This window comes from Melanotaenia boesemani, chromosome 14, assembly GCF_017639745.1.
Source record: "Melanotaenia boesemani isolate fMelBoe1 chromosome 14, fMelBoe1.pri, whole genome shotgun sequence".
NCBI classification, from domain to species: Eukaryota; Metazoa; Chordata; class Actinopteri; order Atheriniformes; family Melanotaeniidae; genus Melanotaenia; species Melanotaenia boesemani.
Window position 1 is genome coordinate 5,880,702 of NC_055695.1, and position 25,915 is coordinate 5,906,616.

The 25,915-nt window shown below is 37.5% G+C and overlaps 1 protein-coding gene across 2 annotated transcripts in view; it reads right to left on the reverse strand.

Annotated features, from left to right (window-relative positions):
• Positions 1-7,777: 7,777 nt before the first annotated feature.
• brinp3a.1 (bone morphogenetic protein/retinoic acid inducible neural-specific 3a, tandem duplicate 1) overlaps positions 7,778-25,915 on the reverse strand; it is a 63,048-nt gene continuing 44,910 nt past the window's right edge. For both annotated transcript variants that reach the window (XM_042007394.1, XM_042007393.1), the window contains exons 6-8: positions 25,353-25,589; positions 17,083-17,305; positions 7,778-9,709 (exon numbers count right to left, since the gene is read on the reverse strand). In XM_042007394.1, the coding sequence (XP_041863328.1) occupies positions 8,593-9,709; positions 17,083-17,305; positions 25,353-25,589 (1,577 nt within the window). In that variant the 3' untranslated portion in view covers positions 7,778-8,592. The remainder of the gene's footprint in view (positions 9,710-17,082; positions 17,306-25,352; positions 25,590-25,915) is intronic.

The following is a 25,915-nucleotide window of genomic DNA, read 5'->3' on the forward strand; positions in this document are numbered from 1 at the left end:
AAAGTAAAACCGTTTTTCAAATTCACTGTAACTGTAAATGAACAAGTAACACATAAATGAATTAAGAAATTCTTTGTAGCAAATTAAATGACCTTTCTTTAGTGTTGATACAGTGGGAAAATTATACAGATGCTTGACATTTAATTAAAGCAGAACTTGAAACTGTTTTTGACATATCATGCACTAAGTGGCCCAGCTGCCCCATTAAGAGCCAGTAACTGCTTGGATAGTCTCTCAGAAATGTCAATAAAAGCATCTTCTGCAGCTGCTGTGCTCCTAGCCTGCAGAGAGGTCTTCAGCTTTAGTACAGCAGAGATGGAGGCAGGGGCGCTGCCAGAGATGCCTCCTCTTTTACTATTCTTAATTCAGAACAATTTTTTTTTCTAATATATGATGTTTTTTTCTCCACAATAATCAATTAATTTAATTTAACACTCAGCTACTCACCTTCTTCCTCAGGGGCCACTTGGACATAATCAGGTGTGTGTGTGTGTGGGGGGGGGGGGGGGGTCTGGCAGCATCTGCTTTGGCCGCTCTGTCTGTTCAGAACATGCATGATTTCTTTTTTTTTTTTTTTTTTTGCAGAGCAGCTTGCTAATTGTTTGCCTGCCTTGATTTTTTGACTAAAACAACAGTGAAATGAATAAAATCCAGAGTTTTCTTCAGAAATATGAGCTAATATGGGGAGCTTAAGTTTAGAAGAGACAACAAGCTGATGTTCCACAACTTTCCATCAAATGAACTAACTGACCCATCTCGCCTCAACTGGACCACTGTCCTTGTCCCAGTATACATGTGCAGGAGGGTAACTGAGATATTAACTGACATACATACAACATGGTAAAACTTTCCACTGTGTAAAAAGACAATTTACCTCTCTGACGTTCTCTCTAGAATATATTTGTGCATGTAAGGTAAGAATAAAATAAGACTTTATTGATCCCACAATGGGGAAATTTACATGCTGCAGCAGCAAAGAGGACAGTGCAGGAAAAAAGGAGGACATGACATAAAATGTCCGGAACAGTCCCCCTCGCACCTTCCAGGTTTACAATGTTTCAGATTTTGATAAAATGATCTCTCTCTTGTCTTCAGGACCAATAATTTAAACTTCAGTTTCTCTTTTTTCAGAGTGGTCCAAACATTATGTTGTTCAGCACTGAATTTGTCAAAGCAATAATAGAATCAGCATGTAAGACATAAAAACAAACTTCAAGAGAAGCTCCATGGAGCTGAGAGCTGGTTAACAGTCCTTTTTGGGTCCAGAGAACTAGGTTAAAGGTTAAAAACAAATGCATTTTTCTGAATTTGAAGCTGAGTTTTGCTCACTTTAATGAGATTTGGTGAAAGATTTATGTGGGGGGGGGGTTATAGCTTGGTTTCATGTTATGCCTGAACAGAACTTGGCAGAGCTGACTGCAGAGCACATTTGCATTTTGGCAACCAAATCACTATTTTTATAGGCCTCTTTTGCAATTACATATTCTGTGTGTTACTGTTACTTTCAGATGGAATTAGTTCTTTATGTGCTCCAATGCTTGTAGTCCATTAATTTAGTTTTATTGCAGCTAAATTAGATTCACTTACACCCTGAAGGCAAGGAAGCATTATTCTGCATGAAAATAACTTATACCACTAAACGTTTGTTCAAGTGCACCGTAGGTGTGCCATATGAATGTCAATAACCTTCAAAACTGCTTCATTCCCCTTTTGGTTATGGTATAAATTGAAAAACTCACACTTTTTGATTTGGGTTCATCTAAAAGTAAGAAGTGACAGGCTAGGATGTCACATCTCACAGCCCACTTCAAGTTTCTGAGGGAAATGTTTTCTCTGGATCTGGCATTGAGATAATAATAATATCCTCACCTTCACCCACCACATTCTGTGCAGACTCTGCTCTATTTCTTTTATCCTTAACATTACGTTTTTGTTCCGCTATTACAGCATTATGAGGGAAGTTCTCCTTCTGTTGCAGAAGGAGCTGTGACTCCTAGGGTCACTTTGAAAAATAAATCTGATTGCAACTTGTGAAGTGAACTATGAAGTACATTTTTCCTCATATATTGTTTTCCAGCTAAACTAGGAGAAGTAAGGAGAAAGAAATTGCTGAATAATAACAGCGAAGCAGCATATGCCGATTAAAGAGATGTTTTGACTTTCAAATCAGAGAAGATCTCTTTTTTGGGGATGGAATTACTTCTTAAAAGTTGCAAGGCTATCATTTGAAGTGTGAAAATCAATCTGCAGAGCTGCATGAAGATATAGACATTTCTCACATTATAGAGTAAATGACCAGAAAAAAAAAAAAAAAAAGAAAATGATTGGGCAAGCACTCTAAGTTTTTGCTGTGAATATTTAATACTTACTTATAATGCCTAGAATTGAATGTTCAGCAGTAGTTGGGTCCATTTTTTTTATCAAATGGATGTCTGTATATTAGAATAACTGAATAACCATATTCAAGAAAAGTAAATTATGTTTCAGTTCATTGTGTTCTTAAGCACAAATAAAGCACATTGGAAGTAAACAAGGGAGATTGGATCATTGTGGATTTTTCAGAGGTATGTAAATTTTATTTTGGAAACATGGAATGACCCAGTACCAAACTCTACACCGCACCTGCATTACAAAGCTTGACTTTGTAGCATCTGTGAAAACAAAAATTTATCCTAAACATGTGATTTGCCCCAGTCCTACTCTCAGATCTCAGATCTTTATTGCCAACATTGGAACATTAATTGAACCTATAGCTATGACTGCAACATGCATTGTAACACCTTTTTGTTGCAGTTTCTTTATGTTAGAAAAAAAAAGAAGGAAAAATACTTTACAGCCTCTATTGCCACAAAAACCAAAAACTCTACTCATTGCACCAGTAGAAATCTTCTGTATATCCTTGAAATGCCCCAATGATTAATGGAAGTCCTTGGTTTAGACCAAATGGAGCCAATCAAGTGCACAAAGAAGGGCTCCCTGAAAAATTTACATGTACTGGAACTGGATTTTCCATACATCACTGATCCGTTGATATCCTGTTTTACCACATGCAAAAGTGGTATCAAACTACACAAGACCTATTTGCCTATATCCTTTTGTTTTCTATATAAAAAGACAAACATGTTTTCTAGCATTGTTCATTCTTTCTTTCGCATGATTTCTGTCTCATATTTGTCCTTTTTAGTGGCTCAGGTGGTAGAGATGATGTCCTGAAAAGTGGAAGGTTGGTGGTTTGAGCCTCACTTCATTCCCTGTTGTGTCCTTGGACAAGACCCTTCACCCACCTTGCCTCCAGTGTCAGAAATATTCATTGACTGGTATATAAATTTTTGGTTCTGGTAAGAGAGGTTGTTGGCATGGATTCACTGTTATGTTGTTTTTCAGTCAGCCAAACAGCAGCTGTGGCTTAACATGGGGTTATGGAGTTTTTTTTTTTTTACCCCCTCCCTCCTTTTTACTTTTTCAAGGATATTAGTGGCATTCTATTATTATTTTCTTTTTCTTCTCTTTTTACTAAATTTTGTGGAGTGCACCATGAGAGTACAGGGTTGTTGGAGTTGCCGATGCAAGCTAACAGGTCCCTGAATGTCCAAAGTGAGAGCTGTGTCCACATTCTTAGCACAAAGATGAACTTGTTCAGAGGGCATGTTGGGCCCTGCCAAAGCTGCTCCTTGCCACCAAACTCATTTGTTGTGTTCATGAACAGGATCTCAAGGCAGAGGTGGGCAGGGGAGGGTGTCTGGTTTAGCAACTATTGCGTTTTAGCCATGATTTTTACATTGTATGTTGGCTTCCTTGTGCCAAGTTTTTTTTTTTTTTTTTTTTTTTTTAGCATGCATTAGTGTGAAGTGTGAAATGGTTGGGGTGAAAGTCAGACTCTCATGGTTCTTAACCAGAAAAGGGTGCAGTGCTCCCATTGGGGTGGGAATAAGTCATTGCCTCAAGCAGAGAAATTTATGAATGGTGCAGGCTGAAATCAGAGATGGACCGACAGATAGGGCCTTTGTCAAGAGTAATGACGGTATCACAACAGTTTATTGTGTCGAATATGTGGAGCTGAAACGCAAAGCTTTAAATTTACCAGTTTCTCTATGTTCCAACACTCACCTCAGTCACAATATGTGGGTAGAGATTCTACTACAGCTATCAGCCGTGGATAAAGGGGCTGAAATGAGTTTAATTTGGAATGTGGCCTGAGAGATTTGGGATTGCCATCACCTCTTCTTGGAGGTCCTACAGGAAGGAAACTCCAGGGCAGACCCACAGTTCACTGGAGAGATTTTATATCCCTGCTGGGCTGGAAACACCTCTGGATCCTGCAGAAGGAGCCGGAGAGTGTCACTGGGGGAAGGAGTGACTGGGTATACTAACTGACCTTGCATAAGAAAAAAATATGGATGTATGTAAGTATGTATGTATGTATGTATGTATGTATGTAAGTATGTATGTATGTATGTATGTATGGATGGATGGATGTATGTAAGTATGTATGTATGTATGTATGTATGGATGGATGGATGGATGGATGGAATATGTTTTCTTATCATTGAAATTAAATTGATGCTGTGACATTTATTGAATCAATTCATGGCTACAATGGTCTTTAAATCTAAAACTAAAATCTATGTTGGTTTATTAATTCTGCCTTAGTCATGATTGGCTTTGAATGAAAACTTGTAAAATTAAAAATATGTTTTAAACTATTGTTTGAACACTTGATGTTTTATATGGCACCACTTTTATCATCAAACTGGCAGGACATGAATAAATGAATGAAAAAAATAGATTAATAATTTAATATAAATTTTTAAAGCAAATGTTGTCATAACAGCCGCTGTAGGCCCAAATTATTTGGTTATTTTTGCCTCCTGAGCTAAACTTAAATGCTCCAATCAACACTGAAAGTATTACACGTTCCATTTATTCGGTGGGTTCTCAGCATAAATACATTGGACTCATGTTTGCTTTCTTCTTCCCAGTCAAACATTGGTTTAAAGAAAATTTTGATGACAGGCCAAGTAAACAACTTTGTTTGCTCTGTCTTAAAGGGAATAATAGAGCAAACATTCCATTCAGATTCTACTTTTGATTGTTGCAATACATGGTTAATTTCAAACCAAATCACCATCCAGAAAAATAATGACAACAGCACCATACCTGTGCATGATGGGGCATATGTTGTGTTCCATTAAAGAATATTCTCTGCCTCTACGGTATAATTGCAACATTATTATGTTACTCAGACATCAGAAATGAAATGAATGGAACATTCATGCTTTTCAGACTTGATTTGACCAGCAAATAAATACATTCTCCACACTATTTCTAACATTATAGTACGTTAGTGTTAGAAAATTTAATATTTTTCTACAACTTCTACCTGTAGATCAATCACAATAGCCCATAAATCAGTTTATGAGATGTTTTAATTACTTTCTTTTTCTTTTCGTTTTTCAGATTTAGGATGACAATATCACAATTTTTCCTAAATAAGGCTATATTTACATAATCTATATATTGGTTCTCAACTTGTTCTCTCCATTTCTACCTGCAACTTCCACTTGGTCCTTTCACTATTCCACATGAAGGAGCGATTTACAATTTTTGAAAACTCTGACAGGAAAACATCACTGCCGTCTAAACGTGTGATCATTTACACTTTGGGCGATTTCAGTATCTGAACTTGCATTTCCACACTGACAGCTTTTATCATATGAAATGTTTAAACATCAGAGAGGTCTCTGAGAATGGCTGTGTGAGCTGAATGCTACTTGTAGCGCCAAGCACCTGGGGGACACAAACTGCTATGCTTTTATTTCACAGCTTGGAGTAAGACGTAAGCCCCTCTAAATTACAACAGACTACAAACCAATGTGAGAGGCACCTGAGATAAAGGACTTTGATGCTGTGTCTTCTCCACTGCCCTCAAGCAGCCATCCATCATCAAAAATCTAAACCTTAGAAAAGATCTAAACCCCCAAAATTCTTTTCCTGTTACTGCAAGGCGCTGAATGCATTGCTTGCTTGTAAATCAGTTGTAGCTGTCAGTAGATTTGACACAAATGTGTGATTTGTATCATGCGCTTTGTAAATTGCACAATACAGAGGCAATGTAATGTCTTGTATAATGAACTGATCTTCAAAGGAATATATGACCAATTTAATAAGCATTACTTCTTAACTGTCAGGGCTTTTTTAATTAATATAAGCATTTTCTGTTTTGAGCACCACCTCTAGTCTCTTTATGTTCCACATGGAAGATTGGAAGTAATTATCCTGAATACTTGCTGGGGAAACCAGCTGGAGAAGCTAAAAGAAACAAAGAAAAATTACTAATGTTTTTACTTTGGTTGTCAAGATGGCAGACCTGACACATTTTGTGTTTTGCTGTCAAACAGTCACAAGATTTATTTATTTATTTTTTTAAACGTCCATGTATTACTCAGTGAAATTAGGCTACAGCAGAAGCAAGTTCAGTTTATTTGAAGACATGTGCAAAGTTCCATCAAAAATACCAGAAAGGACAATAGTCTCTTTTTATTTTTATTTTTGCATATTTGAGCCAGAAACAGCTGGTTTTGCCAGAACCTGATGATGTTCCAGCAGTTTATTTGTACAACACAGAGAGTATAACCTTGTATTTTCATTCTAAGGTTTATTTATCTATTGTCTTTGTTTATTTACTTTTTATGCCTCTTCTGCTCTTATTCAATTTTCCTGGACTTAGGTGGTGAGTCTGCAGGTACACATACAACAACACATGGCATATATGGTAATTTAAAGGGCCACAGAAGTTGTTAACATGCCCCCCCCCCCAATATTATTATTATTATTATTATTATTAATCAGTCCTGTTCCTGAAAGCTGTATATTATATAGTCTTTCATATGAAAAAAAAGGATAATTTTGTAAAGACCAAACAACAATAAAATAATGTCCAGAATTGTTAAGTTGCACTCTGTACTGCTGCACTCTGCTTCATTTCCAGATGCCGACAGAGCTGCCTCGGTCTCCATATCCAGGACAAAGTAAATCAGTGTAGTCTATGACTGGGGCAGATAGTCAGGGTCAGAGCCAACCTAAATTCAGAGTCAATTAACACTGAAGTATATTGTTTTAATTGGGGCTGTCAAATAATTAAAATTTTTAATCAGATTAATCACAGGTTACAAATAAATTACTCATGATTAATCACCACTCTATACCATACTATACCTGAAATATGTCCGTTTTTACTGTATTGAAAGAGCAAGGAAAAGCTTACAGGTTTTTTCTTAGATTTTTTTTTTACATTTTTTTTATTTTACATGAGATGATCACTTAATATTTAATAAAATCAAGACCTTAAAAATTATATATCTCATTTGTACCACCCTGTTCCTGGTCAGTGCCATTTCAGCTTTTCTAGACCCGCCCCTGCATATCTGAAGCATAAATCCATCTATCTTCATAGATGTGTACTGGGCTGTCTTAGGTTTTACAGCTGTCACTAACAAACCACATTATCAGCTTTATAAATGATTTTTTTTCTTTTATTCAAGCTTCTCAGATGTAGACCCATTCTCAGAGTCTTCATGTGTCATTAAATATTCTATATCTTATCTATAAATCTTATATGTCCATCACTGCCTGGGATGCATTCACTGGCAACATATTTGTCCTTGTGCTACAGCACAGAAGAAGTAAGGAAGAGGCTACTGTTAATGATGGATGAAGATACTGCAAAAACACTTCAGTTCAGATTGTTTTCATTCATTTTAGATTGAATTAGACGACACATAAAAATGTATTTTATTTAGTGTAATAACAAATTGTACTGTACATTATATAGACAGTGTTTTTGTAACGTTTGTTTCACAAACAACAGCATTATAAAAATAAAAGTACATGTAACATATGTCATGATCATGGTACATTGTTATTTTCAGCAAATCTGCATCATACTGCATCTATTTATTCACTTTATTTCATTTAGAGCTTTCTTACAAAAAATGTGTAGTACAGTTTAAAAATTGAGTGACTATTGTATGGTAAAAAAAAAAAAAATACATGAGTAAATAAAATCAAAGAATTGAGATGCGTATTATGTCCCAGTTTAAAAGGGAGGGACTCAGTCAAAACAAGCACTTTTGATTATTTTTCACCTAAAAAATAAAATTAGAGGAAAAAAAACATGCTGGTTTGAAATGCTTGTATTTGTGAGATGATTACATTGCATGAATTACACTTTTTCAGCAAAAGCTTTTGTCTGCGCGTGTGAAATTTGTGCAATCTACAAACGTTAGCACACTGGCAACATATAAGTGACGGCAGAGTTTGGAATTTATATAGTGAACTGTCAAAGTTATTTCCATAAGGAGAGAAAAGCTATGAGGCAAATATGGTGAAATCCTCCTTAGTTCTAAGATGTTATACAAATTTATAGGAAAAGCTGACATTAGAATCCCAACTACTCTGTTGAGATACACAACAACAATTAAAATGTCCTCAAAATGTCCATTGCACAGCTTCAGAATTGCTCTTAACTGTCATCAGGCCTGTGTGATAACCGCTCCATCTGTGCATCTGTGCACCTGGCCATCCGCCCACTTATTAGCTACATAATTTGGTTGTTTCGTATTCCATGGAGTTGGGCTGCTTGGCGCTGAAAGTCTGCAGTGCTGCCTGTATCCTGGCAACGTCTGTGGTGGACAGTTTAAGCCGGTGCCGGAGCAGACAGGAGAAGAGATCCAGAGGCTGAGCTCCGGGTGGGGAAAGTCTGTTGACCCGATCCCGGATCTCCAGCAGCTGCAGTAAGGCCGAGTCCTGCGATCCCTGAGTGTATGGGTAGTCCAGCTGTAAAATCAAGTCCTGGATCGCTTCGGGGTCAAAGTGCATACTATAGCCATACACCTGGATGCTGTTAATCTTCATGTAGCCTAGATTCTGCCCCGGTTCCAAGTACTCCAAGGGTTCATAATATACGGATCCATTTCCGTTACTTGAGGGGCCCCTGATCCGGCTCCGTAGGTAAAAGTGAACTGTCTCAAAAAAGGTTTTCCACTTGTTGCCTAAAGTTAAAGTCCAGTTGTAACAGTCATGAGGGAGGTCTAATTTAGTCCTCTCCCAGTCTGGGTAGTTGTTCTGGTCAATGGGCATGATCCAACTCTCTGAGTGACTCCCCCCAAATGGATTTATATAGACAGACATCAAGGGGTCAAGAGTGCTGTTTTTGGTAAGGCAGATCTGTAGAGTCATCCCCAGGAGCATGTGAACATGGTTTGATTTGTATTTATTACTTTTCAGCGTCAGCAGCATCCTCTTCCTCCATGATGGGTCAAACCAATTATTCAGCCTGACATCGTTGCTGACAAAGATCCCATGGATGCTGATGCGGTTGTCACGTTTCTGCAGGAGGTAGCGCAGCTCCACGTCCTGCAGGTCAGTCTCAAAGCCGATATAATGGTCGGTGGAGTCTGGCACCTCGTTGCGGCACACGCCCTGGCTCAGCATGTAACCTTGATTGCAGGTGGCACAGCGGGAGCGGTTCTCATAGGAGCAGGATGCACAGGAGGTGCCCTCTCCCACCGTGCATGGGATCACCCCCTGGCAGGGAGGGTGCTCATATGGGCAGGAGCAGCTCCTGGTTTGCTCTAGGTAAGAGCCAATGTGGTTGTTTTCACTGCAGTACATGATGGACAGGATGTAGTTCAGCCAGTAGCTGAAGGGTCTGCAAAAGAAGCAGACCACCAGGTGAGATTCACTGCAGGCTTGTGTACAATTATAGCATAAATATGTTTGGGGTTTTTATTTTTGTTCAGAAATATATTCAATTTCAATGACTTCCTAATAGAGCAATAAGAACACAAAATCTGAATGCTTTTGGGGGAAAAATATGCATACAAAATATTGCATATATATATATATATATATATATATATATATGCAGTGAGTTAAGATAAAGAACTAGAGAATGCAAATAAAGTCAGGTCAATGCTACATGCGGAAATTGAAGAGATTAGGTATTGTGTTGCCCTTATTAAAAAAAAAAAAAGGTGAAACATGAGCCTATTGTTGCATGTGGGAGCATTTGCATAAATCCATCTAATTATATGTGATTTAGGGAGGCTAACTGAACCCTGCCATTATAGAAAAAATGGGCTGTTATAGAAACCAGCAGAGAAATATCATGAATTTGAGATATGGTCCAGTTCTAATACCAAAAAACATGACTGACTTCTAACATCGTCCTTCTGTGTTGACTGATCTGAAAATCATTTTTAATGAAAAGCATTCTTATTCATCTCGTATTCTTTTCATGCTGGCTAAGCAAGACCAATATATATTACATATAATATTATACACACACACACACACACACACACACACGTGTACATATACACACGCATATATATATATATATATATATATATATATATATATATATATATATCTCAGTTTCTATGGAATTCAGTTCAACTCAAAACACCCCTCTGGCGGCCTTGTTAGATGCCTCATACATTCTCTCTATGTACCCCGCCCAATAGCTAACCCAGTGGGACAACAATCCCTCAGAGTGTGGGCTCAGTTCAGAAAATGTTTTACTTTGTACTTTTATCTGACTATTTTTCCTCTTCATCTTTGGAGCGCCTTCAAGGACTGGCGGGATATAGGTATAAAGACTTAAGGATTTGTTCGTCAACAATAACTTTGCCTCCTTTGATCAGCTCTCAAACAAATTTGGCGTTCCAAAAACACAGATATTTACAAATTAAACATTTTCTCCAAAGCCAGTTACCAGGTTTTCCAGCTCTGTAACAGACCACATACTTAACCTGCAGTCTTCTGTGAGAGGCCTGATATCTAAACTCTACAATAAGCAAGCTGCTAAGGCATTCATGCACGGTGGAAAGTGTTCACACATGCATGCTCTCTCTGGACATATATATATATATATATATATATATATATGGGTGTGTGTAGGTGTGTCTGTGTGTAACCCCTGGGACATCTTGATCAATTTTATCTACCTATAACATCCATCTACAAGGTTATTTAACTCAGATGTACTCTGCCCTGAATAGTTAGATTTTGTTCTTTTTACACACCTGTGAAAGGAGCAAGAAAAGTTCAAATGAGAATGCAAATCCGAAAGTTCTTAAATAATCTAGCTCTGTTAAAAAAACAAGGGATTTCATATGAAAATTAATTTTAGAGAAAAGTTAATGAAGCCCATATGTCTTCATCTCGTGTAATTTTAAGTCTATTCATGAAACATCGCCTCTGAAGTCAAGGCATAGAATCCTTGGCTTTAACTGCAGATAAGAAGAACAACTGCTAAATGTTTCATTCATTTTAGGAGACACATTGTAATGAAAAACCCAAAATCCAGAGATTGTGAGTAAAGGAGCAGATGTACTGCATGACAAGAATCTAATATCCTAAATCAGTCTCTTTCTTGCTTTCTCCCACATCTGTCATTTTTTTAATTTACCTTTGTTCGCTAACAGAGTTAAAAGCTCTGTTCTTGCAGATGTGTTCTGCTGCCAAATTTTTTGGTGGCAAAAACAGTACATATGTAAGCAATTTACAATTGAAAACACACTTTTGAAAGGAAAAATAGCACCTTCCCAGACAGCTGTTTGACTAAATAAGTTTACTACACAGTGTTTTGTTTGGCGCTGGAAGTTGTAACTATAATGAAAATCATGGCTGGATGGATGGATGGATGGATGGATGGATGATTGGATGGATGGATGGATGGATGGATGATTGGATGGATGGATGGATGGATGGATGGATGGATGATTGGATGGATGGATGGATGGATGGATGATTGGATGGATGGATGATTGGATGAATGGATTAGAATTTCATTAATGAAGCATGTCTAAGAAACATCACAGAGCAGATGATTTGTCTCAATAATAATAATAATAATAACATATAAATGTATTATTATTATTATTATTATTATTATTATTATTAAAAGTTACCGTAACAGTTTTTTTTTGTTGTTGTTGTTTTGTTTTTTTTTAATTAAAGGACAGGTCAGAACTCAGCCAAAATGCACCATTTGTGACTACAAGCTGACTAAAGGAAGCATAAAGCCAAACATGGTCTCATCACAGGGTGGGGGTGGGTCCAGAGCTTTTTCTTGGGGAAAATAGTTTGGGAACCACTGTGTTAGAGTTTTATGGGTTTTGTACTTTGTTTTTCAGGTTCATATATTCATACTTTGTTCTCTACGCTTCTCTTAGTTTTATTTGGATTGGTCCTGCTGCTTTTTCATCAAACATCCAGTTGTTTGTTCTGTATTTCAGTCGACCTTGTGAAGGTCTGTTGGTTTCTTTAGGCTACATTCTCACTGCAGGCCTTAATGCTCAAATCCAATTTTTTAATGATATCTGATTTTTTTGCATGGTCGTTTACATTATCAGTTCAATGTGACCTTCATCCAACTGAAGTGTGAACAGTATGGGGCCCTGAAGTGATACACATGCACAGAGGATAACACAACATCATGTAGTATTTACGAATGTCATGGATGCTTCAGTTTGGAAGTTCTTGCCCACTCTGAACCGATAAAATTATGCCCAAATGATGAATGAAAGAAGGAGACTGAGAAAAAGGAGCACAAATGTTAACAATGGCCTTTTGTGGAGCAGTGGCTCCTGCTTCTGTACAGAAGCATGTAAAGACAATACAGCAGAGTCCGTTTGTGCAGAGTCCTGCACTGGTCCAATTTTATCAACCCGCACCTGAACCCGTTAGGATGATTACCAAACCCGACCTGTGAATATCTTCAAGTGAAATCTGAACCCGACCCGACGATGTAGGATATAACCCGCACCCAACCCGCATGTTAAGACTAAATACACCCAGTTCCTCCCTTCATTGCATTACTTTGCCTAATTCTTTCATATTTTTAAAGTGATGGTGTTTTGTTGTTTTCATCTACAAAAAAAAAAAAAAAAAACAGGAAAAGACATCAACACGGTGAATGGTGTGAAACCGCAGAATTGTGATGTTTGTCTGACTTCTGTGACGCCAAGTCAGATGAAATGCGGCATGACTGTTTAGACTGATGTTGTTTCTACACAGATCGGATACACATATGAAACTGGCCTGATTCAAATTTTAAGAAATCAGATTTGACTCTCATTAAATAATCTGATATGGGTCACATATAGACAAAAACATCAGGACTGAGCTGCAGTTACAGTTACAGTTACAGTTACAGTGAGTTACAGTTAGTTACGGATTGCCACACCAGCTCCTTGTTCGTATTTATCCTTCTTTGATGTTAGTTCTTGTTAGATATTATTTTAATTTGTCTTTAAATTGTATAACTTGTGTATGACCTTAACAAGAACATTGTGTAATCTTGAGTTAACATGCGTTGCTTTCTGTTTTTAAGTGAAGAAAGGAGAAGCTGACATTTAAAGACTCAAACTGGTATTAGGGGAAATGTCTGGCCTGCGACATGTGGATGCTTTTGGCCGTACATCTGTTTTTGCAGAAACAGGAAACCAGCATCTCAGATGGAGCAGAAGCAGACAGAGGAGGCTGATAACAGAAGATGCAGAAAAAATCTGCCTTGCAACAGATGATTGGTTAGTTGTATCGTCCAATCACTGTTTAGTTTAGACAAGGTATAATTACTGGGTTCAGGGAAAGCAGGGGGGTTCTGATTTTGGCAATCAGCAGCAGAACTCCTTCCTCTGCAACTAGAGAGGGTGAGATAGTCTCAGAACCCAGAATTCTGTAACATTTCCAATTAATTGTAAAAATAAATACCTTGACTTGACTTAAAGTTTTCTCTAACATTCTCCAGGTATTGATTCATTTATTAAGTAACTTGTTTTTGCTTTAGCTCTGAATCTTTAGTTGTCAAGTTCCTTGGAATTATTTCCTCTGCAGGACGTTTTGTGATTTTTGGTGCTCAACACAGCTTATGGTAGAATTTGCACAATGTCCATATAAGTTCATTTTTTCAAGCTGCCACATATCACATGTCACGTTAAACAACAAAAAGTGTTGATTTAACATTAATGAGGAATGTGGCAACATGAGTGAGTCCTTTTTTTGTTCCACTTGGTTAAGCAAAGCAAAATCAGGGGGAAAACATTTGACACACTTTGTTCCACTGTAATATTTATAAAATAAGACTAATCATATATGACACGCAATAAAATGAAACGTAACTCTACCACCGCAAACTTTTTTAGCATTATGCTTTGTTTCTTCTCTATCACAAAACATGCAAATCGTTATCATGAAAAAAGCTACAACTTATAGCTACAGGCCTCTTTCATTTGTTAGGGTAAAGAATAGGAAACGTCATCAAATTTAAAATCTGATGACATTTTGTCAGTAGGCAGTCTGTGTAATGTGTCAACAGTCGTAACAGCACCCAGCTTTTCACAAGCTCATCGGTTAGTCTTAACATATCTGCATATCTCGCTCTAAAATGCCGACTGTGCACAGCGGGAGAGAGGAAGTTATCACGCCATCATATAGAGCGTTGTGTCAGCAGGACATGTAAAGTGTCATGGAGACGCAGCGTGCAGTATGGGCCGAAGAGAAGCTCTGCAATCTGTTCATTGTCTGACAGTTCATTTCACACAGATCAATGTCACAAAAAACTTTCTCCTGCTTCAGATCCAATTTACACCAGTGGACATTTCTTTTTTCTTTTTTTGTTGTTTCCTCCACAGGAAATGTATTTTTACTCCATAAAGAAAGAAAGAAAAAGGATGAAATGAGATGTTTTGTGCAGCACCATCTTGACAGACTATTCTGAAACCTTCCAGAATGTGCAGCATAAAAAGACTTTACTTATCACTAATGACTGCAGCATTTTTCTGTTTGCTTTGTATTTATCTGACAAAGGCCATCATACTGTAGTACATTAATTATGGTAAGAGACATATATTAAAATATTATTCACCGAAGAAAACATTTTTCGAAAGTACATTATTATATCTAATATTTAATTTGAAAAGTGAGTGATCTAGAGAAAGAAAAATGTTTTTATAGAATAGGATAAAAAATTAATTTACTTTTATATGTTAAAAATTTAATAGAATTAAATATAAAGTATACTACATTATTAAAAATCTTTGATGGAGAGAAAAAATGCATGAAACATCCTCAGGTTATATCAGAACAATAATTATTTTCTCACTCCTGCTTCATCTCATCATTCAGTGACTGATCTCTGAATACTTTCACCCAAATGTCCCCAGCATAAAATTTGAAATATTATGCACATTAGAAAAACTGCACATGTTTCCCTTATATCAGTAAATTATTGAGGATATATCCAGCTACTTAGCAAAGTACTCGTTGTACCTTAGTACATTAGCTAAAAAAGACTAAAGTGCAGCTCTTATATGCAGAAAAGAATATTCTCTAACCCAATACTATTTTACATCTGTGCTGTATTAAGACAACAGCGATGATTTTTTGTCAATAACAAGATGATGAATTAAAAACTGAGTGTTAATAGCCTGGAAGATTATACCAATTCATACTGAGTGAGTGATTTAAATGCTTTGAACATTATAAGTAGAGATATCTCAGAATGTGATACTGAGACAAAGACCTTGAATTAAATTAATTTTCACCTTCATGTTCACTTTGAAAAAAAGTCAAAGAAGTGTCACACCATTCTTAAGGCAGGGGTCGTTTAACCCATAAAGGCCCGACCCATGAAAAAATGGTGAGAAAAGTCCAATTTTTTTTTTTTTTTTTTTTTTTTATGAGGTCTTTATTTGGCCCTTTAACAAATTTTAACAAAATGTGATAGTTTAAAAATATTATAATGTGGTTTTCTGCTTCTGGATATCTATTAAGGGACAGAAGACACATATCAGATTGTGTTCAACAGGATTTTAAACAAAGTTTATACCAGAAATTAAAGCAAAATGTTTCAGAAACTGTATGTGACAAATATGTCACGTCGGGCTCTTGTTAAAATAAGGAGGCATTTGCTTGGGAGATCAAAGCAAAAAGTTAGTCTTGCATTCATTTTATTTTATTTTTTTTTTAATTGGGAATGATCACAGTTAGTACTTGCCACTACTTTCTTAAAGAGGTACGTCAGTAAAAAAACAACAAAAAAAAAAAAAACAGCTGAATTGTTTCTCTTTCAATGTCTGCAAGTGAGCTCATTCATGCAAGTAATCTGCAAAAAATCCAATACGATGCAGAATCAGTTTCATTAAAAAGACCTATAGAAAATGGTTCTATATAGAACAGAATAGAAATACTTTATTAATCCCTTCGGAGAGCCCTCAGGGAAATTTGGGTAAATGTGCTATGTGGTGAACTGAACCACTAACTGAAGACACAGTGCACACTGCACATCAGATTTCAACTCTTTCTGCAGCAATGGTCAGTCTGTGATTATAAATAAGACTCACCAATAGCCAGTATTTAAATATCCTTCAAATACATTTAATAAACATAAACAGTGACATTGGTTAAAAAGGGTCTAAAAATATATACATCCTTCCCATGAGTGTGGCAAAAAGAGTTAATTGTTTATCAACTATGTAGTTCATTGGCAATCTGAATACAAGGAATAACTTGTAGCACCTTAGCAGAGAATGAATATATGACTTTTTCATAAGCCTCTCTTGCAGACTGTATGACTGGATTTCCATAAGAAAGAAAAAAAAATATGTGGAATGATTCAGAGATCCACAGATAGGCTTTATATAAGATCTCATCACAGTCTAGTTAACCAGAAGGCAAATCTCCCAAACTTTGCATATTTCTTTAAAACATTGCAAACTTTAATTTCACAGGAGGATAGTCTTGATTTTCTGGATGTACAGGAGATCAGAGATGGAGGTGCAGCCAAGTGATCAGGTGTGACACTGTAGCTAACTTCAGCTGAATATCAAAGCGTATTCAGCTGGAGACTTCTAGTTCAGGTGATGACAAAGCACTGCATGCAGAATGGGCTGAAGGGAATGAACGAGCACTGCCATTCAAAGCTTGTTAGAAAGGAACCCTCCAACACACACAAACACACACACCCACAGATCCAGAAATGAACAAAGGAAATAGGGAAACATATCCATTTCTCACCTCTCTCTCAGCATAATAATTTTGGGCTGAGTTTGACACCTCTTGCTGAGGGTGAAGAGCTTGTTGACGATGCGTCGTGCTTTGCTCAGGAGCTGCTGGGTGCTGAGCTCCAGCTGTTTGTAGCGTTGGTGAACGGATGGCTCCGTCTTCCAGAAGTACTGGATGGCAGACGTGTTCAGGGCGTAGAAGGTGGGAAGCTTCCGAACAAAGTTCTGAAACTCATCTGGAAGACATGCAAAATGAGAAAGCTTTTTTTAAACAAAGGTCAAACTAACTCTCAACTACCGTTTATGTAACCTGCAAATTGAGTCAGACTAAATAAGTAAAAAGGCTTTTTAAGGGCCATGGGAGGTTAAGCTGGAAGAAACATTGTTTGATGTGAATACTGATAGAAATAGGCAGTTAAATGGGGTGCTGTGGCACAATCTTTGCCTTTCAGCTCTGGCCATATTATCAGAAAAAAAAAAATAAACATCTAAAAAGTCACACCCACAGATAATGAGGAAATGCTCCACAATAGGAAGGTTCATATGCATGCACGCTGTGTCCAGGGACATCTAGGGACCTCAGAGAATGTGTCAACAACTCTGTGTCTGTTACAGTTTCTAACAGTAACAGTTTCTGTGTAAAAGTGAAACTTCTGCTGTGGTTTTTCCTTATTTTACAGAGGATAACACCATGCTAACAAGGATTCCACTGATCACCTTCAGCTACATCAATGATAAACATCATTTTCACCTAACTATGATTTCAGTCTTGTTTCTTGAACATTAGAACATTCTAAACTTTGACCAACTATGAAAATGTTTTTGTGTGGGGTCAAATGTGGATCAATCAGATGGAGAAAAACAAACAATGTCTGAATATCTGCACTTTCAAATCATTGTATTATTAAAAAGTCCTCAAACAGAACAGAAATGAGAAATCATCACATGGTGACAGTAATAGGTTATTATGTCATGTAGGAATATTAAATGTATAATTTTTGTTAAAAAAATATGCTAAGTGCTATTATTATTATTATAGTAGTGGTACTAGTAGCAGCAGCAGTAGTATCACTGTTAGTAGTAGTAGCAGTAATAGCAGCTAGGATATATTATATAAAGCTGTAGACATTGGTATTATTACTATAGTGTTATAGCCATAATTATTCATACAAATATATTGTTATTGTTAATAGTATGATTATTGTCAGTACACGTGCTGTTGTATATATGCTGAGTATTGTTACTAGTATTACTACTGCTGTTTCATTATAAGATCTAATATTTGGTGTTGCATAGTATTTATTAATAGTGATGACCTAAGGGGTCTGGTTGGCTGACATTTTAGGGAGACCTGTGAGGACAGCGTTACAGTAGTCTAGTTTATTAACACTAGAAGTCCCAGAGAGGGGTCAATTGACCTTTCTACCTTTACAACCCAGAGATGGGTCGATTGACCAGTAGGATTTTAGCTAAAATCCTGTCTTAAGCTGTGAACAGCTTCTTTTGTTTGTAGACGAGTCAATTACTGGCACACCCCAGGAGGGCGCATACTTAGGGGAGACACTGTAGACTCTTGAAACTGGACTGTCAACTTTTGCCCAAAGCTTGGCTTGAGACACTGCTTGGTCCCCTGAGTATGAGATTGGAGTAGACCTCAAACAGATTCAGAAAGGTTTTCCTGCATTCTAGTATATTTCAAATAATTAAAAATATATTTGATATGATATATGATATATACCTCCTCGACACATTTGTGTGCTTTTAGAAGAAAAAAAAAAAGATAATCATTGTGGGCCTTCAATAAAAAAGCAAACAATTTAGAATGATATGACAAAATGATGAATTCATATTTTTTTAAAAAATCACTTTAAAAGGTCCAGCTCTCCTCTTTTCATACAAATGAAAAAATACAAATTTTTCAGAATTTTTTACCAATTTTTCAAACTTTCTAACCCAATGTTCATGTACCTTATGTCCAAAAAGCCCAAGCAATGAACAATTTTGAATATTTAAAATGAACATTTTTTGATTGTGGTGGTACAGGCAGGGTCTGTGAGTAAAATATCCAGAAGCATTAGTGTCTAAGTCAAGAGGGCATAAATGTCAACATGACAAAGATATAAAAGAACAACTGTGAATTTTTTCCAATGCTTTTTATTTTTGTCATAAAAAAAACAACAAAACAGTTAAAATAATGCAAGTAATGAAACAATTTCACAAATATTTACACAAGGCTACAGTGGCATGCCCTTGTGTGAATGGCTTTTCTGCTCTTTCAGCAGTCCGTCTGTGCTAAGTCCAAACATGCTTGGCACTTCCATGGTATCTCCATCCTGCATTTGCCACATGTGTATTTGTAGCAGTCAACACATCTTACAGTTGCGCAATTGTTCTTGCATCGATGGTTGACCTGACATTTTGCCCTTTTCCCAGGGCTAGGTGTGGGAGGTTGCTGCGGAAGCAGTTGCTCCTTATGTGCCTTCTTCTGACTCACATGAGAGTTGGCCAACTCTTTCGCGAGCTCAACCAGGAAGTCCACTCTTCTCTCCTGCACTCCGGTGCATTCCTTATGAAGAACATGAGCGTTCAGTGCCGCCATGTCGATCATGTTGTAGAACACGGCGACTGGCCATCTCCGTGTTCCTGCACGCACGCTGTACTCCCGCACCATCTGGTCCATCACATCCACACCACACTTTGTGGTGTTGTATTGTGTGACAGTGTTTGGCTTCCTTTTGGTGGTATTCTCAGTCTCAACCACATTGTGCATGCTGCTGAGAAGATAGACAGTCTTTTTCCGTTTCGGCGCATATACTGTGAGTGTTGCACCAGTGGTGGAAAACACTCGAGTGGTGAATTTAGTGTGGTCCTTCAGTCTAGTTGACTGAGGAATTTCCCGGCGAATCTTGTTGACTGTGCCAAGGATGGTGGTTTTCCGGCTAAGCAGTCGTTGCGCAAGGGACAGCGATGTAAAAAAATTGTCTGTTGTTACAGTTCTGCCCTTATCCATGAACGGCTCCATCAGCCTCATCACTACACTCTCAGAGAGTCTCTCTCCACTGGGACGACTGGGGTCCTTGCCAAGATATGGCAGGATATTGCAAATGTACTTTGATTTCAAGTCACAAGCCAGCCAAAACTTAATGCCAAATTTGTCCGGTTTTGTTGCAATGTACTGCAGAAAACTGCAGCGAGTCTTTGTCGGGAAAAGCTGTTCATCAATAGTGATGTGTCGACCAGGGTTATAAGATCTGATGCAGTTATTGACAAAAGATTCCCACAGATTAGAAATTGCAGCAAACTTATTTGTCTCCACTCGCTCACTGCGTGTGAACATGTTATCAAAGCGTAGGTGTTGCATGATGTTTTGGAAGCGCTTTCGGGCCATAGTAGCAATGATTCGTGGGTTTCCCAGCTCTGCTGACCAATTGTCACGTAGTGATGGAACTTTCTTCACCCCCCGCAAGATAATAATTGCAATAAATGCCATTAGTTCTGGGAGGTTCATGAACCAATCTGCCTGCTCCTTTTGCCGTGCATGCTGAATGGTCCATTCTTGAATGCTACGAAGCATTTCAAGTGTTATAAAACAGAAGAAGCTTTGAAGACGAGTCCGGATACTTCTTCTGGCCTTAGCAGTTGGCTCTCCATCTGTGCCGTATGGTTCTATTGGGGTGAAATTGAGACATGTCCCCAGCTGTTCTTCATGCCACACTGTGCCATCTTTAGCCATCTCTGTCCTCTCACTTCCCAACCGAGCCCTCTTTTCTGGCAGTGGAGCAGTCTCATCATCTGCAAGGTAAACAATTTCACAATTTCAGAGGACGAAAATAGGATGTTTTGGAAATAAGATTAAAAAAATCCTTTATTTGTACCAAAATGGAGAAATTCCAGTGTTGCAACTCACAGTACAGGACAAAGCAGAAAGAAAGAAATTTGTCATACCAAAAAGTTCAATAATAGTTTCAAATCTTACCTGAAGACTGCTCAGAGTCAGAGTCCGAATCCAGCTGAATTTGTATCTCTTCTCCATCTGAGTCACAAGGGTTTGTATCGCTGAGGATCAGGTCCAATGCCTGCTGAGTTGTAAGCCGCCTCTGCATTTTGCTTCCTTCTATTTGTTCGAGGTGAAGCTAGCTACTATTTATCCCCCTCAGCCCACCATCCCCCACTGCCACAGAATTTACCAGACGTTTCAAGGTAACAAGGAGGGGCTGGATGCAATGGGTGCATTCCTCAGGTAATGGCTGCATTTACAAATGAAGAGATGCTAATTTTTGCCAGCAGAGTCGTCAGTTTGGACTAAAGGTCTTTCGACCCTTCTCTGGGACTTTAGGGAGACATCAAAATTCCTGGGACTTCTAGTGTTAAAGATAAATGCATGCATCAACAAATGGCTAAAGATATCCCCTCAGCCATTCACAGAGCAGCCACATGCATACACCATAGTAAACAGATTACACTTCCAGGACATTGAATAACAATATCATGGTCATTGGTGGTATGGACAATCAAAGTGTGCAAAACTCTGATAAAAATGACCGCATGACTGTTTGTAATTAGTTAACATTATCTTGATAATGAAGCATCTGATTAGAAAACCAATTAAGTGTCAATGCCTTCCCTAGTGATTATGTAAGGTGGGTTGCATGTGTCTGTGAAATTAATAAGCTGATTGAAAAGGCTGTAGGTGAGTATTTAAATGAGTATATGGAGGAGATTTACAGTGGTTATGTCTATGGGAGAAGAAAACTTACAAGGTTCAGTCTCCACACGTTATACTTTTTTAATTATGCATGCTCATTTGTCTTACTTTAATGAAATGGGTTTCAGACAGAAGTATATAAAGACAACCCATGATAAATGCTTTTGTCTTTTCTGTTTGTGTACAGTACACGTCAACATCAGCAGCATGGTTCGCTGACATGTTTCATTTTTAAACAACAATGGAAACTCTGAGTCATAGAGAGATAAGGGAAATCAGGCTTTGGATACCATACAACATCTAGCTTTCATTATATTTCTTTGTTTGAGTTATTGAAACACCCTTCACCATGATATGCAACAAAATTGTCAAGTCTGACAAGACAAGGCAAACAGGAGTAACAGAAGTTGTTGAAAGAAATGCAAAAAGGAGAAATTATAACAGAGAACAGGTTGGAGAAAAACACTTTAAAAAAAAAAAAAAAAAACATATTGCCAGGCTACTTAAAAAGCAAAGTGTTTAATAATAATAATAATAATAAACACATTGAGAAAAAAATTAATAATAAGGTTATCAAGTATCTGTGGAAAGATGAAAACTGCAAGTACAAAAAGAACAAGATTGAAATCTAACCACTATGATTATCTTGTCAGCCACCAAATCCAAGAAAGGGACCGTGTCTCATCTTTGTTTGGTCTTAAAAGAGAACAAACTGTCTGATTTTGGTGGTTTTCATTAACCCTTAAAACTCCATGAGTGCTATCGCTTATATTGTCAACAATTTCTTAGGAACAGTAAGTGTGGGGTAAACTATGATCGATAGCTTACCCTTGAGGTGATCTACAGAAGTTAAAATCCATTAAGAAAGTTTAAAATCCAGCCGGAAAATTTAGTGTTTATTCAGACTCTATATGGCAAATCCATAATAAAATGATCCATGATAAAATGATCATTTAACACATTTTCATAATAAAAAAGGTCACTATCACTGCTTTGTTGTTAACAGACTTACATTTTGACCAAGAAACCACTATGAAGCCACTTCCTGTCAAACTTTCCACCACTTGGCTTCTAATAGCTGTAATGTCCAATCAGCAGCAGCCAAAGATCAAAAAGTGTTCTGTTTAAAGCTGGAGTAATACTGCATAAAGTTAGTTATGGTGTCACTGCTGGTGTGGAGTTTACCAGCCAATACCAGCCCCACTGCCACCTTCAGTTTTGGAAGAGAAACTGCAACACAACAAAGTAATCCAACACTCGAGAGCGTAGTACATTTAACCAGCGTCAGCTATGCCAGCCCAACCGTATGCAGCTGCCACACGAGTATAAATCCAGCTTAAGAAGAACAAAAATAATGCTCCTATATGGCTGGAATAAAGCCAAGAAGACGCTTTTGATGGACAGTGGCAACAAAAATGAGCTGAGTTAGATTTGATTTTGAGAGGATACTAGGTAAATAGTTGCATAAATAAATGTAAACAACTAAAAACAGCTGGAGGAAAAAGTGTAAATATGTAAATATTTCTTTAGTTTGTTTCAATGTTTTTCTCCAGAAAGCCAAGACTTGAGAGGATGATATGAAGATGGGAAATGGTTTGGTCACTGTAGAAATTAAACACATATCAACAAAGTAACTGTTCTTTTAATATATTTATTGTTTTCATTTGCCTTTATTGTGAGATATCTATCAATGCATTTTGCATAAATTAAGGACTTATAATTTGACACCTGAGGACGTGTCTGCATGTAGACTGGGCTTAAAGGTCTAATGTTAGAGATGCATTTTTACATTAAAGACAAAAAAAAAAAAAAAAGAACAGGTGAATCAAAATGAGTAAAGATGGCTTGCAGTTTTAAAGGTTACAATAAGATGGGAATACTAGAAGGTAATAATAATCAAGATGATTTTATAGAAATTTTATTTTAAAATGTTAACAAGGCCGTAAAACTCTGAATAACTCTATATTAATAGCTGGGTCGATATTCCAACAGTATTTAACAAAAAAACTGTAGGATTTTCTTAAATATGCTTTTACTTTCTAATATGTTGCGCTACTGAACTGATGTGTTTATATTTCTGTTTTCCTCTATACTACAGTGTTATGGGTGCACCAGACAAATGAATATAAACACAGATACTGATCCAGCTAAAGAATATATGATCTTTAATAAAGGACATTAAACCCATTGTGAGATCAAAGCAAATCCGTCATCACCTGACTGCAGAATCCTTATTTAACAGCTCTAGTTATGATTATTAAAATCTCTGCTACCAATGCAAGTTGTTTTCTATAAGATCAATGGTACAAGCAGATCCTCAGGGGGTTCACAGGAGCTCATTTTTTCTTTTATTAAATACAACACTGCAAATGCACTACTCAGGGCACCTTGCTGCTTAAGTTATTGCCAACTGTGTGCAAATAGAGTTGCTCTCAGTGCAGAGGCATGTAGGCAGCAAGGTGCAGTGAAAACAGCTCAAGGCAGAGCAGAAAACGTCTGAAACATTGAGACAACCTTCGAGTGCTGTGGTGGAAGAATACATTAAGATATTGTATGCGATACACAGGGTGCAATTTCACATAATTGTCAAAGAGTCTGCCAGACAGGGTCAGTTTATTCTTAAGAAAAAAAAAAGAACTTGTTTGAGAGCTCATATGAATCTGTTGATGCAGTCATGCTTTTTGCATTATTTATCAGCTTATTTCAAATAAGGTTTAGTGAGAAAATGGGAGCAAGTGAGACGTGAAGTATTATATTAGAGGTTACATCATATGCTTCTAGCAGATTATAGCAAATGTAGTTTGTTTCTGGGGCATGACAGATCCTCCTCAGGCTACTGGAGGGCCTCTCTTTGACTGAATCACTGCTGATCCAGTCACATCGTTTTACATGCCCCCCAACCCCCCCCCCCCCCCCCCCCCCCCCCCCTTTCCCCAACCTCTCTCTCGCTTTTATTTTCTGGACTTTGAAATATAAACTGTGCCATTTCCCTACTCGCAGTGAGGCTCAGATGCACCATGCAGTAGTTGTTTGGATGTCAGGGAGGAGGACAGTATGTTTTGACAATCTACATGATGGGATGTCAGATTTGTAAATTTAAGAGATTCTGCTGTGCTGCTTCTACTGAGACAGCTATCACGTTTATGTGTATACCTGTATTAGCCCACTGAGGAAAATGATAGAAATTAATGAAGAGCACCATTGTGACAGAACTTTATACACTGGCTGTTTATGCATCAACATGCTTCTCTACTTAGATTTACAACAGTTTATTTTAAGATAGAAAAATATTTCCCAAACAAGCATCTTTTTTAGAAGTAAATTAGCAAAGACTTAAAAAAAACAGAAGTTGGAAAATAGATTAGTTTTGAAGAATAATTCTAGTGTTTGCAGATGAGGTGCTCTTCTAAGTTGTTTTTATTGTGTGTGTGTGTGTAATTTAGGAAGATGTCACAGTCCCTTCTTTTTCTGCTCTGTTTTCTTTTCCCCATCATCTCCTCTAACATCAGGGTGTAATTTGTTCTCAGCAAGAGAGTCACTATCGCTGAATGAGTGCAAGTGGGTGGAAAAACACTGACCTGACTCCTCAAAGTCTTGGTTGGCCATGTTCCAGGAATCCCGAATTTGCAGTAGACTGGCTTCCATAGCCTTCAGATCCACCTCAGGGCAATTACACCGTGGATAGTCGATGGCACACTGGCACCAGCAGTCGTTGTCCCGGCACACAAACTGGCCCTCTTCATTGCAGCCAATGTAACTGAGAGCGGCTTGAATGAACCTGACCCTCAGATACCCCGGCAGTATGGCCTGGAGACCTGAGGCAAGGACAAAAACAGGACAAACGCATGGATGAATAAGGAAGAAGCTGTACAGTACTGAGGTCTTTTAATAAAATGTGTACACATGGCTGCTCTGAAACAGTTAAAGTCAGGTGTTTTTCTGTTCTTTTACAATATTTGACATGTGCTTGGCATCACATGCAGTATGCTGATATTCACTTAAAGGTTTTCTCTTTTTTTTTTTTGCTGCACACTTTGGCTACTTTTGTTCTGAATCATTACTGCCTGGAATCCACTTCAGAACTCTGCAAGCATGCAATGGAAAATAAAAAGGGGGGGGAAAAGCAAAAGAGTGATTGAAG